The 14,231-nt window shown below is 55.5% G+C and overlaps 1 protein-coding gene across 2 annotated transcripts in view; it reads right to left on the reverse strand.

Annotated features, from left to right (window-relative positions):
• Positions 1 to 14,231, reverse strand: part of WDR54 (WD repeat domain 54) — a 62,393-nt gene that overhangs the window by 19,790 nt on the left and 28,372 nt on the right. For both annotated transcript variants that reach the window (XM_073650271.1, XM_073650262.1), the window contains exons 5-6: positions 1,614 to 1,670; positions 1,376 to 1,503 (exon numbers count right to left, since the gene is read on the reverse strand). In XM_073650271.1, the coding sequence (XP_073506372.1) occupies positions 1,376 to 1,503; positions 1,614 to 1,670 (185 nt within the window). The remainder of the gene's footprint in view (positions 1 to 1,375; positions 1,504 to 1,613; positions 1,671 to 14,231) is intronic.

A 14,231-nucleotide genomic window follows, 5' to 3' on the forward strand; every position in this document is an offset into this window, starting at 1 on the left:
TAGGAGGCGTGTAAGGGGAGGATCCTGTATATAGTAGGAGGAGTGTAAGGGGAGGATCCTGTATATAGTAGGAGGCGTGTAAGGGGAGGATCCTGTATATAGTAGGAGGAGTGTAAGGGGAGGATTCTGCATATAGTAGGAGGCGTGTAAGGGGAGGATCCTGTATATAGTAGGAGGCGTGTAAGGGGAGGATCCTGTATATAGTAGGAGGCGTGTAAGGGGAGGATCTTGTATATAGTAGGAGGCGTGTAAGGGGAGGATCCTGTATATAGTAGGAGGCGTGTAAGGGGAGGATCCTGTATATAGTAGGGGGAGTGTAAGGGGAGGATCCGGTATATAGTAGGAGGAGTGTAAGGGGAGGATCCGGCATATAGTAGGAGGAGTGTAAGGGGAGGATCCGGTATATAGTAGGAGGAGTGTAAGGGGAGGATCCTGTATATAGTAGGAGGAGTGTAAGGGGAGGATCCGGTATATAGTAGGAGGAGTGTAAGGGGAGGATCCGGTATATAGTAGGAGGAGTGTAAGGGGAGGATCCGGTATATAGTAGGAGGAGTGTAAGGGGAGGATCCTGTATATAGTAGGAGGAGTGTAAGGGGAGGATCCGGTATATAGTAGGAGGAGTGTAAGGGGAGGATCCTGTATATAGTAGGAGGAGTGTAAGGGGAGGATCCGGTATATAGTAGGAGGAGTGTAAGGGGAGGATCCTGTATATAGTAGGAGCAGTGTAAGGGGAGGATCCTGTATATAGTAGGAGGAGTGTAAGGGGAGGATCCTGTATATAGTAGGAGGAGTGTAAGGGGAGGATCCTGTATATAGTAGGAGGAGTGTAAGGGGAGGATCCGGTATATAGTAGGAGGAGTGTAAGGAGAGGATCCTGTATATAGTAGGAGGAGTGTAAGGGGAGGATCCGGTATATAGTAGGAGGAGTGTAAGGGGAGAATCCTGTATATAGTAGGAGGAGTGTAAGGGGAGGATCCGGTATATGGTAGGAAGCGTGTAAGGGGAGGATCCTGTATATAGTAGGAGGAGTGTAAGGGGAGGATCCGGTATATAGTAGGAGGAGTGTAAGGGGAGGATCCTGTATATAGTAGGAGGAGTGTAAGGGGAGGATCCTGTATATAGTAGGAGAAGTGTAAGGGGAGAATCCTGTATATAGTAGGAGGAGTGTAAGGGGAGGATCCTGTATATAGTAGGAGGCGTGTAAGGGGAGGATCCTGTATATAGTAGGAGGAGTGTAAGGGGAAGATCCGGTATATAGTAGGAGGCGTGTAAGGATCCAGTATATGGGGCGGGGGGAGTTTATGTAGTCATTACGGGAGGGAATTCAGTGGTCAGTATGGAGGTCGGGCCTCACGGCCTCACCTCACGGCCTCACCTTGCCCTCACACGTCTCGCAGGCGATGTCGGTGACGGCGTCCCTGTGCTCGGCCAGGACCTCGGCCAGTGTGATGTTGGTGCCTTTGGCCGGGATGTCAAACACCAGGACGAGGCCGGAGGACGTCCCTGCAGACAGAGGAGGAACCCTGGGTGATGAGCAGAGGACGCTCTCTGGAGTGAACCCACCATACCCTGGCAGATGTGTACACCCCCCTCACATATGCCGAGTACCTCACCTACACAGATGTACCGTCCTCCAGCCGGGGCGATGCCACGAGCAAACACGGCCTGAGCTGTCCATGGGGGAAAAGAGAATTACTACCACATCATACATATAAGGACAGCCGGCACTGCCACCACCCTCCACATCATACATATAAGGACAGCCGGCACTGCCACCACCCTCCACATCATACATATAAGGACAGCCAGCACTGCCACCACCCTCCACATCATACATACAAGGATAGCCGGCGCTGCCTCCACCCTTTACATCATACATATAAGGACAGCCGGCGCTGCCTCCACCCTTTACATCATACATATAAGGACAGCCAGCACTGCCACCACCCTCCACATCATACATACAAGGACAGCCAGCACTGCCACCACCCTCCACATCATACATGTAAGGACAGCCGGCACTGCCACCACCCTCCACATCATACATGTAAGGACAGCCAGCACTGCCACCACCCTCCACATCATACATATAAGGACAGCCGGCGCTGCCTCCACCCTCCACATCATACATATAAGGACAGCCGGCGCTGCCTCCACCCTCCACATCATACATATAAGGACAGCCGGCGCTGCCTCCACCCTCCACATCATACATATAAGGACAGCCAGCACTGCCACCACCCTCCACATCATACATATAAGGACAGCCGGCGCTGCCTCCACCCTCCACATCATACATATAAGGACAGCCGGCGCTGCCTCCACCCTCCACATCATACATATAAGGACAGCCGGCGCTGCCTCCACCCTCCACATCATACATATAAGGACAGCCGGCGCTGCCTCCACCCTCCACATCATACATGTAAGGACAGCCGGCGCTGCCTCCACCCTCCACATCATACATGTAAGGACAGCCGGCGCTGCCTCCACCCTCCACATCATACATATAAGGACAGCCAGCACTGCCACCACCCTCCACAACATACATGTAAGGACAGCCAGCACTGCCACCACCCTCCACATCATACATGTAAGGACAGCCGGCACTGCCACCACCCTCCACATCATACATGTAAGGACAGCCAGCGCTGCCTCCACCCTCCACATCATACATGTAAGGACAGCCGGCGCTGCCACCACCCTCCACATCATACATATAAGGACAGCCGGCGCTGCCTCCACCCTCCACATCATACATGTAAGGACAGCCGACGCTGCCACCACCCTCCACATCATACATATAAGGACAGCCGGCGCTGCCTCCACCCTCTACATCATACATATAAGGACAGCCGGCGCTGCCTCCACCCTCCACATCATACATATAAGGACAGCCAGCACTGCCACCACCCTCCACATCATACATGTAAGGACAGCCGGCGCTGCCTCCACCCTCCACATCATACATGTAAGGACAGCCGGCGCTGCCACCACCCTCCACATCATACATATAAGGACAGCCGGCGCTGCCACCACCCTCCACATCATACATATAAGGACAGCCGGCGCTGCCTCCACCCTCCACATCATACATGTAAGGACAGCCGGCGCTGCCACCACCCTCCACATCATACATATAAGGACAGCCAGCACTGCCACCACCCTCCACATCATACATATAAGGACAGCCGGCGCTGCCACCACCCTCCACATCATACATATAAGGACAGCCGGCGCTGCCACCACCCTCCACATCATACATATAAGGACAGCCGGCACTGCCACCACCCTCCACATCATACATATAAGGACAGCCGGCGCTGCCTCCACCCTCCACATCATACATATAAGGACAGCCGGCGCTGCCTCCACCCTCCACATCATACATATAAGGACAGCCGGCGCTGCCACCACCCTCCACATCATACATATAAGGACAGCCGGCGCTGCCACCACCCTCCACATCATACATATAAGGACAGCCGGCGCTGCCACCACCCTCCACATCATACATATAAGGACAGCCGGCGCTGCCACCACCCTCCACATCATACATGTAAGGACAGCCGGCGCTGCCACCACCCTCCACATCATACATGTAAGGACAGCCAGCGCTGCCTCCACCCTCCACATCATACATGTAAGGACAGCCAGCACTGCCACCACCCTCCACATCATACATGTAAGGACAGCCAGCGCTGCCTCCACCCTCCACATCATACATGTAAGGACAGCCGGCGCTGCCTCCACCCTCCACATCATACATGTAAGGACAGCCAGCACTGCCACCACCCTCCACATCATACATGTAAGGACAGCCGGCGCTGCCACCACCCTCCACATCATACATATAAGGACAGCCGGCACTGCCACCACCCTCCACATCATACATATAAGGACAGCCGGCGCTGCCTCCACCCTCCACATCATACATATAAGGACAGCCGGCGCTGCCTCCACCCTCCACATCATACATATAAGGACAGCCGGCGCTGCCACCACCCTCCACATCATACATATAAGGACAGCCGGCGCTGCCACCACCCTCCACATCATACATATAAGGACAGCCGGCGCTGCCACCACCCTCCACATCATACATATAAGGACAGCCGGCGCTGCCTCCACCCTCCACATCATACATGTAAGGACAGCCGGCGCTGCCACCACCCTCCACATCATACATATAAGGACAGCCAGCACTGCCACCACCCTCCACATCATACATATAAGGACAGCCGGCGCTGCCACCACCCTCCACATCATACATATAAGGACAGCCGGCGCTGCCACCACCCTCCACATCATACATATAAGGACAGCCGGCACTGCCACCACCCTCCACATCATACATATAAGGACAGCCGGCGCTGCCTCCACCCTCCACATCATACATATAAGGACAGCCGGCGCTGCCTCCACCCTCCACATCATACATATAAGGACAGCCGGCGCTGCCACCACCCTCCACATCATACATATAAGGACAGCCGGCGCTGCCACCACCCTCCACATCATACATATAAGGACAGCCGGCGCTGCCTCCACCCTCCACATCATACATGTAAGGACAGCCGGCACTGCCACCACCCTCCACATCATACATGTAAGGACAGCCAGCGCTGCCTCCACCCTCCACATCATACATGTAAGGACAGCCAGCGCTGCCTCCACCCTCCACATCATACATGTAAGGACAGCCAGCACTGCCTCCACCCTCCACATCATACATGTAAGGACAGCCGGCGCTGCCACCACCCTCCACATCATACATATAAGGACAGCCAGCACTGCCACCACCCTCCACATCATACATATAAGGACAGCCGGCGCTGCCTCCACCCTCCACATCATACATATAAGGACAGCCGGCGCTGCCTCCACCCTCCACATCATACATGTAAGGACAGCCAGCACTGCCACCACCCTCCACATCATACATATAAGGACAGCCAGCGCTGCCTCCACCCTCCACATCATACATATAAGGATAGCCGGCGCTGCCTCCACCCTCCACATCATACATATAAGGACAGCCGGCGCTGCCTCCACCCTCCACATCATACATGTAAGGACAGCCAGCACTGCCACCACCCTCCACATCATACATATAAGGACAGCCGGCGCTGCCTCCACCCTCCACATCATACATATAAGGACAGCCGGCGCTGCCTCCACCCTCCACATCATACATGTAAGGACAGCCAGCACTGCCACCACCCTCCACATCATACATATAAGGACAGCCGGCGCTGCCTCCACCCTCCACATCATACATATAAGGACAGCCGGCGCTGCCTCCACCCTCCACATCATACATGTAAGGACAGCTAGCACTGCCACCACCCTCCACATCATACATATAAGGACAGCCAGCACTGCCACCACCCTCCACATCATACATATAAGGACAGCCGGCGCTGCCTCCACCCTCCACATCATACATATAAGGACAGCCGGCGCTGCCTCCACCCTCCACATCATACATGTAAGGACAGCCGGCGCTGCCTCCACCCTCCACATCATACATATAAGGACAGCCGGCGCTGCCTCCACCCTCCACATCATACATATAAGGACAGCCGGCGCTGCCTCCACCCTCCACATCATACATATAAGGACAGCCGGCGCTGCCTCCACCCTCCACATCATACATGTAAGGACAGCCAGCACTGCCACCACCCTCCACATCATACATGTAAGGACAGCCGGCACTGCCACCACCCTCCACATCATACATGTAAGGACAGCCAGCGCTGCCTCCACCCTCCACATCATACATGTAAGGACAGCCGACGCTGCCACCACCCTCCACATCATACATGTAAGGACAGCCGGCACTGCCACCACCCTCCACATCATACATGTAAGGACAGCCAGCGCTGCCTCCACCCTCCACATCATACATGTAAGGACAGCCAGCACTGCCACTACCCTCCACATCATACATGTAAGGACAGCCGGCACTGCCACCACCCTCCACATCATACATGTAAGGACAGCCAGCGCTGCCTCCACCCTCCACATCATACATGTAAGGACAGCCGGCGCTGCCTCCACCCTCCACATCATACATGTAAGGACAGCCAGCACTGCCACCACCCTCCACATCATACATGTAAGGACAGCCGGCGCTGCCTCCACCCTCCACATCATACATATAAGGACAGCCGGCGCTGCCTCCACCCTCCACATCATACATATAAGGACAGCCGGCGCTGCCTCCACCCTCCACATCATACATATAAGGACAGCCGGCGCTGCCTCCACCCTCCACATCATACATGTAAGGAGAGCCGGCACTGCCACCACCCTCCACATCATACATGTAAGGACAGCCGGCACTGCCACCACCCTCCACATCATACATGTAAGGACAGCCAGCGCTGCCTCCACCCTCCACATCATACATGTAAGGACAGCCGGCGCTGCCACCACCCTCCACATCATACATATAAGGACAGCCAGCGCTGCCTCCACCCTCTACATCATACATATAAGGACAGCCGGCGCTGCCTCCACCCTCCACATCATACATATAAGGACAGCCGGCACTGCCACCACCCTCCACATCATACATATAAGGACAGCCGGCGCTGCCTCCACCCTCCACATCATACATGTAAGGACAGCCGGCGCTGCCACCACCCTCCACATCATACATATAAGGACAGCCGGCGCTGCCACCACCCTCCACATCATACATATAAGGACAGCCAGCGCTGCCTCCACCCTCCACATCATACATGTAAGGACAGCCGGCGCTGCCACCACCCTCCACATCATACATATAAGGACAGCCAGCACTGCCACCACCCTCCACATCATACATATAAGGATAGCCGGCGCTGCCTCCACCCTCCACATCATACATATAAGGACAGCCGGCGCTGCCTCCACCCTCCACATCATACATGTAAGGACAGCCAGCACTGCCACCACCCTCCACATCATACATATAAGGACAGCCAGCGCTGCCTCCACCCTCCACATCATACATATAAGGATAGCCGGCGCTGCCTCCACCCTCCACATCATACATATAAGGACAGCCGGCGCTGCCTCCACCCTCCACATCATACATGTAAGGACAGCTAGCACTGCCACCACCCTCCACATCATACATATAAGGACAGCCAGCACTGCCACCACCCTCCACATCATACATATAAGGACAGCCGGCGCTGCCTCCACCCTCCACATCATACATATAAGGACAGCCGGCGCTGCCTCCACCCTCCACATCATACATATAAGGACAGCCGGCGCTGCCTCCACCCTCCACATCATACATATAAGGACAGCCGGCGCTGCCTCCACCCTCCACATCATACATATAAGGACAGCCGGCGCTGCCTCCACCCTCCACATCATACATATAAGGACAGCCGGCGCTGCCTCCACCCTCCACATCATACATGTAAGGACAGCCAGCACTGCCACCACCCTCCACATCATACATGTAAGGACAGCCGGCACTGCCACCACCCTCCACATCATACATGTAAGGACAGCCAGCGCTGCCTCCACCCTCCACATCATACATGTAAGGACAGCCGGCGCTGCCACCACCCTCCACATCATACATATAAGGACAGCCAGCGCTGCCTCCACCCTCTACATCATACATATAAGGACAGCCGGCGCTGCCACCACCCTCCACATCATACATATAAGGACAGCCGGCGCTGCCTCCACCCTCCACATCATACATGTAAGGACAGCCGGCGCTGCCACCACCCTCCACATCATACATATAAGGACAGCCAGCACTGCCACCACCCTCCACATCATACATATAAGGACTGCCGGCGCTGCCACCACCCTCCACATCATACATATAAGGACAGCCGGCGCTGCCACCACCCTCCACATCATACATATAAGGACAGCCGGCACTGCCACCACCCTCCACATCATACATATAAGGACAGCCGGCGCTGCCTCCACCCTCCACATCATACATATAAGGACAGCCGGCGCTGCCTCCACCCTCCACATCATACATATAAGGACAGCCGGCGCTGCCACCACCCTCCACATCATACATGTAAGGATAGCCGGCGCTGCCTCCACCCTCCACATCATACATATAAGGACAGCCGGCGCTGCCTCCACCCTCCACATCATACATATAAGGACAGCCGGCGCTGCCTCCACCCTCCACATCATACATGTAAGGACAGCCGGCACTGCCACCACCCTTCACATCATACATGTAAGGACAGCCAGCGCTGCCTCCACCCTCCACATCATACATGTAAGGACAGCCGGCGCTGCCACCACCCTCCACATCATACATATATGGACAGCCAGCGCTGCCTCCACCCTCCACATCATACATGTAAGGACAGCCAGCACTGCCTCCACCCTCCACATCATACATGTAAGGACAGCCGGCGCTGCCACCACCCTCCACATCATACATATAAGGACAGCCAGCACTGCCACCACCCTCCACATCATACATATAAGGACAGCTGGCGCTGCCTCCACCCTCCACATCATACATATAAGGACAGCCGGCGCTGCCTCCACCCTCCACATCATACATGTAAGGACAGCCAGCACTGCCACCACCCTCCACATCATACATATAAGGACAGCCGGCGCTGCCTCCACCCTCCACATCATACATATAAGGACAGCCGGCGCTGCCACCACCCTCCACATCATACATATAAGGACAGCCGGCGCTGCCTCCACCCTCCACATCATACATGTAAGGACAGCCGGCGCTGCCACCACCCTCCACATCATACATATAAGGACAGCCAGCACTGCCACCACCCTCCACATCATACATATAAGGACAGCCGGCGCTGCCACCACCCTCCACATCATACATATAAGGACAGCCGGCGCTGCCACCACCCTCCACATCATACATATAAGGACAGCCGGCACTGCCACCACCCTCCACATCATACATATAAGGACAGCCGGCGCTGCCTCCACCCTCCACATCATACATATAAGGACAGCCGGCGCTGCCTCCACCCTCCACATCATACATATAAGGACAGCCGGCGCTGCCACCACCCTCCACATCATACATGTAAGGATAGCCGGCGCTGCCTCCACCCTCCACATCATACATATAAGGACAGCCGGCGCTGCCTCCACCCTCCACATCATACATATAAGGACAGCCGGCGCTGCCTCCACCCTCCACATCATACATGTAAGGACAGCCGGCACTGCCACCACCCTTCACATCATACATGTAAGGACAGCCAGCGCTGCCTCCACCCTCCACATCATACATGTAAGGACAGCCGGCGCTGCCACCACCCTCCACATCATACATATATGGACAGCCAGCGCTGCCTCCACCCTCCACATCATACATGTAAGGACAGCCAGCACTGCCTCCACCCTCCACATCATACATGTAAGGACAGCCGGCGCTGCCACCACCCTCCACATCATACATATAAGGACAGCCAGCACTGCCACCACCCTCCACATCATACATATAAGGACAGCCGGCGCTGCCTCCACCCTCCACATCATACATATAAGGACAGCCGGCGCTGCCTCCACCCTCCACATCATACATGTAAGGACAGCCAGCACTGCCACCACCCTCCACATCATACATATAAGGACAGCCGGCGCTGCCTCCACCCTCCACATCATACATATAAGGACAGCCGGCGCTGCCACCACCCTCCACATCATACATATAAGGACAGCCGGCGCTGCCTCCACCCTCCACATCATACATGTAAGGACAGCTAGCACTGCCACCACCCTCCACATCATACATATAAGGACAGCCAGCACTGCCACCACCCTCCACATCATACATATAAGGACAGCCGGCGCTGCCTCCACCCTCCACATCATACATATAAGGACAGCCGGCGCTGCCTCCACCCTCCACATCATACATATAAGGACAGCCGGCGCTGCCTCCACCCTCCACATCATACATATAAGGACAGCCGGCGCTGCCTCCACCCTCCACATCATACATATAAGGACAGCCGGCGCTGCCTCCACCCTCCACATCATACATATAAGGACAGCCGGCGCTGCCTCCACCCTCCACATCATACATATAAGGACAGCCGGCGCTGCCTCCACCCTCCACATCATACATGTAAGGACAGCCAGCACTGCCACCACCCTCCACATCATACATGTAAGGACAGCCGGCACTGCCACCACCCTCCACATCATACATGTAAGGACAGCCAGCGCTGCCTCCACATCATACATGTAAGGACAGCCGACGCTGCCACCACCCTCCACATCATACATATAAGGACAGCCAGCGCTGCCTCCACCCTCCACATCATACATGTAAGAACAGCCGGCACTGCCACCACCCTCCACATCATACATGTAAGGACAGCCAGCGCTGCCTCCACCCTCCACATCATACATGTAAGGACAGCCAGCACTGCCACCACCCTCCACATCATACATGTAAGGACAGCCGGCACTGCCACCACCCTCCACATCATACATGTAAGGACAGCCAGCGCTGCCTCCACCCTCCACATCATACATGTAAGGACAGCCGGCGCTGCCTCCACCCTCCACATCATACATGTAAGGACAGCCGGCGCTGCCACCACCCTCCACATCATACATATAAGGACAGCCAGCGCTGCCTCCACCCTCTACATCATACATATAAGGACAGCCGGCTCTGCCTCCACCCTCCACATCATACATATAAGGACAGCCAGCACTGCCACCACCCTCCACATCATACATATAAGGACAGCCGGCGCTGCCTCCACCCTCCACATCATACATGTAAGGACAGCCGGCGCTGCCACCACCCTCCACATCATACATATAAGGACAGCCAGCACTGCCACCACCCTCCACATCATACATATAAGGACAGCCGGCGCTGCCACCACCCTCCACATCATACATATAAGGACAGCCAGCACTGCCACCACCCTCCACATCATACATATAAGGACAGCCAGCACTGCCACCACCCTCCACATCATACATATAAGGACAGCCGGCGCTGCCTCCACCCTCCACATCATACATGTAAGGACAGCCAGCACTGCCACCACCCTCCACATCATACATATAAGGACAGCCGGCACTGCCACCACCCTCCACATCATACATATAAGGACAGCCAGCACTGCCACCACCCTCCACATCATACATATAAGGACAGCCAGCGCTGCCACCACCCTCCACATCATACATATAAGGACAGCCAGCACTGCCACCACCCTCCACATCATACATATAAGGACAGCCAGCACTGCCACCACCCTCCACATCATACATATAAGGACAGCCAGCACTGCCACCACCCTCCACATCATACATATAAGGACAGCCAGCACTGCCACCACCCTCCACATCATACATATAAGGACAGCCGGCGCTGCCTCTACACTCCACATCATACATATAAGGACAGCCAGCACTGCCACCACCCTCCACATCATACATATAAGGACAGCCAGCACTGCCACCACCCTCCACATCATACATATAAGGACAGCCGGCGCTGCCTCTACACTCCACATTATACATATAAGGACAGCCGGCACTGCCTCCACCCTCCACATCATACATATAAGGACAGCCGGCGCTGCCTCCACCCTCCACATCATACATGTAAGGACAGCCAGCACTGCCACCACCCTCCACATCATACATGTAAGGACAGCCGGCACTGCCACCACCCTCCACATCATACATGTAAGGACAGCCAGCGCTGCCTCCACCCTCCACATCATACATGTAAGGACAGCCGGCGCTGCCACCACCCTCCACATCATACATATAAGGACAGCCAGCGCTGCCTCCACCCTCCACATCATACATGTAAGGACAGCCAGCAATGCCTCCACCCTCCACATCATACATGTAAGGACAGCCAGCGCTGCCTCCACCCTCCACATCATACATGTAAGGACAGCCAGCAATGCCTCCACCCTCCACATCATACATGTAAGGACAGCCGGCGCTGCCACCACCCTCCACATCATACATATAAGGACAGCCAGCACTGCCACCACCCTCCACATCATACATATAAGGACAGCCGGCGCTGCCTCCACCCTCCACATCATACATGTAAGGACAGCCGGCGCTGCCACCACCCTCCACATCATACATATAAGGACAGCCAGCACTGCCACCACCCTCCACATCATACATATAAGGACAGCCGGCGCTGCCTCCACCCTCCACATCATACATATAAGGACAGCCAGCACTGCTACCACCCTCCACATCATACATATAAGGACAGCCGGCGCTGCCACCACCCTCCACATCATACATATAAGGACAGCCAGCACTGCCACCACCCTCCACATCATACATATAAGGACAGCCAGCGCTGCCACCACCCTCCACATCATACATATAAGGACAGCCGGCGCTGCCACCACCCTCCACATCATACATATAAGGACAGCCAGCACTGCCACCACCCTCCACATCATACATATAAGGACAGCCAGCACTGCCACCACCCTCCACATCATACATATAAGGACAGCCAGCACTGCCACCACCCACCACATCATACATATAAGGACAGCCAGCACTGCCACCACCCTCCACATCATACATATAAGGACAGCCGGCGCTGCCACCACCCTCCACATCATACATATAAGGACAGCCGGCGCTGCCACCACCCTCCACATCATACATATAAGGACAGCCAGCACTGCCACCACCCTCCACATCATACATATAAGGACAGCCGACGCTGCCTCCACCCTCCACATCATACATATAAGGACAGCCGGCACTGCCACCACCCTCCACATCATACATATAAGGACAGCCGGCGCTGCCACCACCCTCCACATCATACATGTAAGGATAGCCGGCGCTGCCTCCACCCTCCACATCATACATATAAGGACAGCCGGCGCTGCCTCCACCCTCCACATCATACATGTAAGGACAGCCGGCACTGCCTCCACCCTCCACATCATACATGTAAGGACAGCCGGCGCTGCCTCCACCCTCCACACCATACATGTAAGGACAGCCGGCACTGCCACCACCCTCCACATCATACATATAAGGACAGCCAGCACTGCCACCACCCTCCACATCATACATATAAGGACAGCCGGCACTGCCACCACCCTCCACATCATACATATAAGGACAGCCGGCGCTGCCACCACCCTCCACATCATACATGTAAGGATAGCCGGCGCTGCCTCCACCCTCCACATCATACATATAAGGACAGCCGGCGCTGCCTCCACCCTCCACATCATACATGTAAGGACAGCCGGCACTGCCTCCACCCTCCACATCATACATGTAAGGACAGCCGGCGCTGCCTCCACCCTCCACACCATACATGTAAGGACAGCCGGCACTGCCACCACCCTCCACATCATACATATAAGGACAGCCAGCACTGCCACCACCCTCCACATCATACATATAAGGACAGCCGGCGCTGCCACGACCATCCACATCATACATGTAAGGACAGGCGGCACTGCCACCACCCTCCACATCATACATGTAAGGATAGCAGGCACTGCCACCACCCTCCACATCATACATGTAAGGACAGCCGGCGCTGCTTCCACCCTTCACACCATACATGTAAGGACAGCCGGCACTGCCACCACCCTCCACATCATACCTGTAAGGATAGCCGGCGCTGCCTCCACCCTCCACAACATACATATAAGGACAGCCGGCGCTGCCTCCACCCTCCACATCATACATATAAGGACAGCCGGCGCTGCCTCCACCCTCCACATCATACATATAAAGACAGCCGACGCTGCCTCCACCCTCCACATCATACATATAAGGACAGCCGGCACTGCCACCACCCTCCACATCATACATATAAGGACAGCCGGCGCTGCCACCACCCTCCACATCATACATGTAAGGATAGCCGGCGCTGCCTCCACCCTCCACATCATACATATAAGGACAGCCGGCGCTGCCTCCACATCATACATATAAGGACAGCCAGCACTGCCACCACCCTCCACATCATACATGTAAGGATAGCCGGCGCTGCCACGACCATCCACATCATACATGTAAGGACAGGCGGCACTGCCACCACCCTCCACATCATACATGTAAGGATAGCCGGCACTGCCACCACCCTCCACATCATACATGTAAGGATAGCCGGCACTGCCACCACCATCCACATCATACATGTAAGGACAGCCGGCGCTGCTTCCACCCTTCACACCATACATGTAAGGACAGCCGGCGCT

This window comes from Phyllobates terribilis, unplaced genomic scaffold (genome assembly GCF_046119375.1).
Source record: "Phyllobates terribilis strain yellow unplaced genomic scaffold, ASM4611937v1 Scaffold_1__5_contigs__length_1240528914, whole genome shotgun sequence".
Classification (NCBI taxonomy): Eukaryota; Metazoa; Chordata; class Amphibia; order Anura; family Dendrobatidae; genus Phyllobates; species Phyllobates terribilis.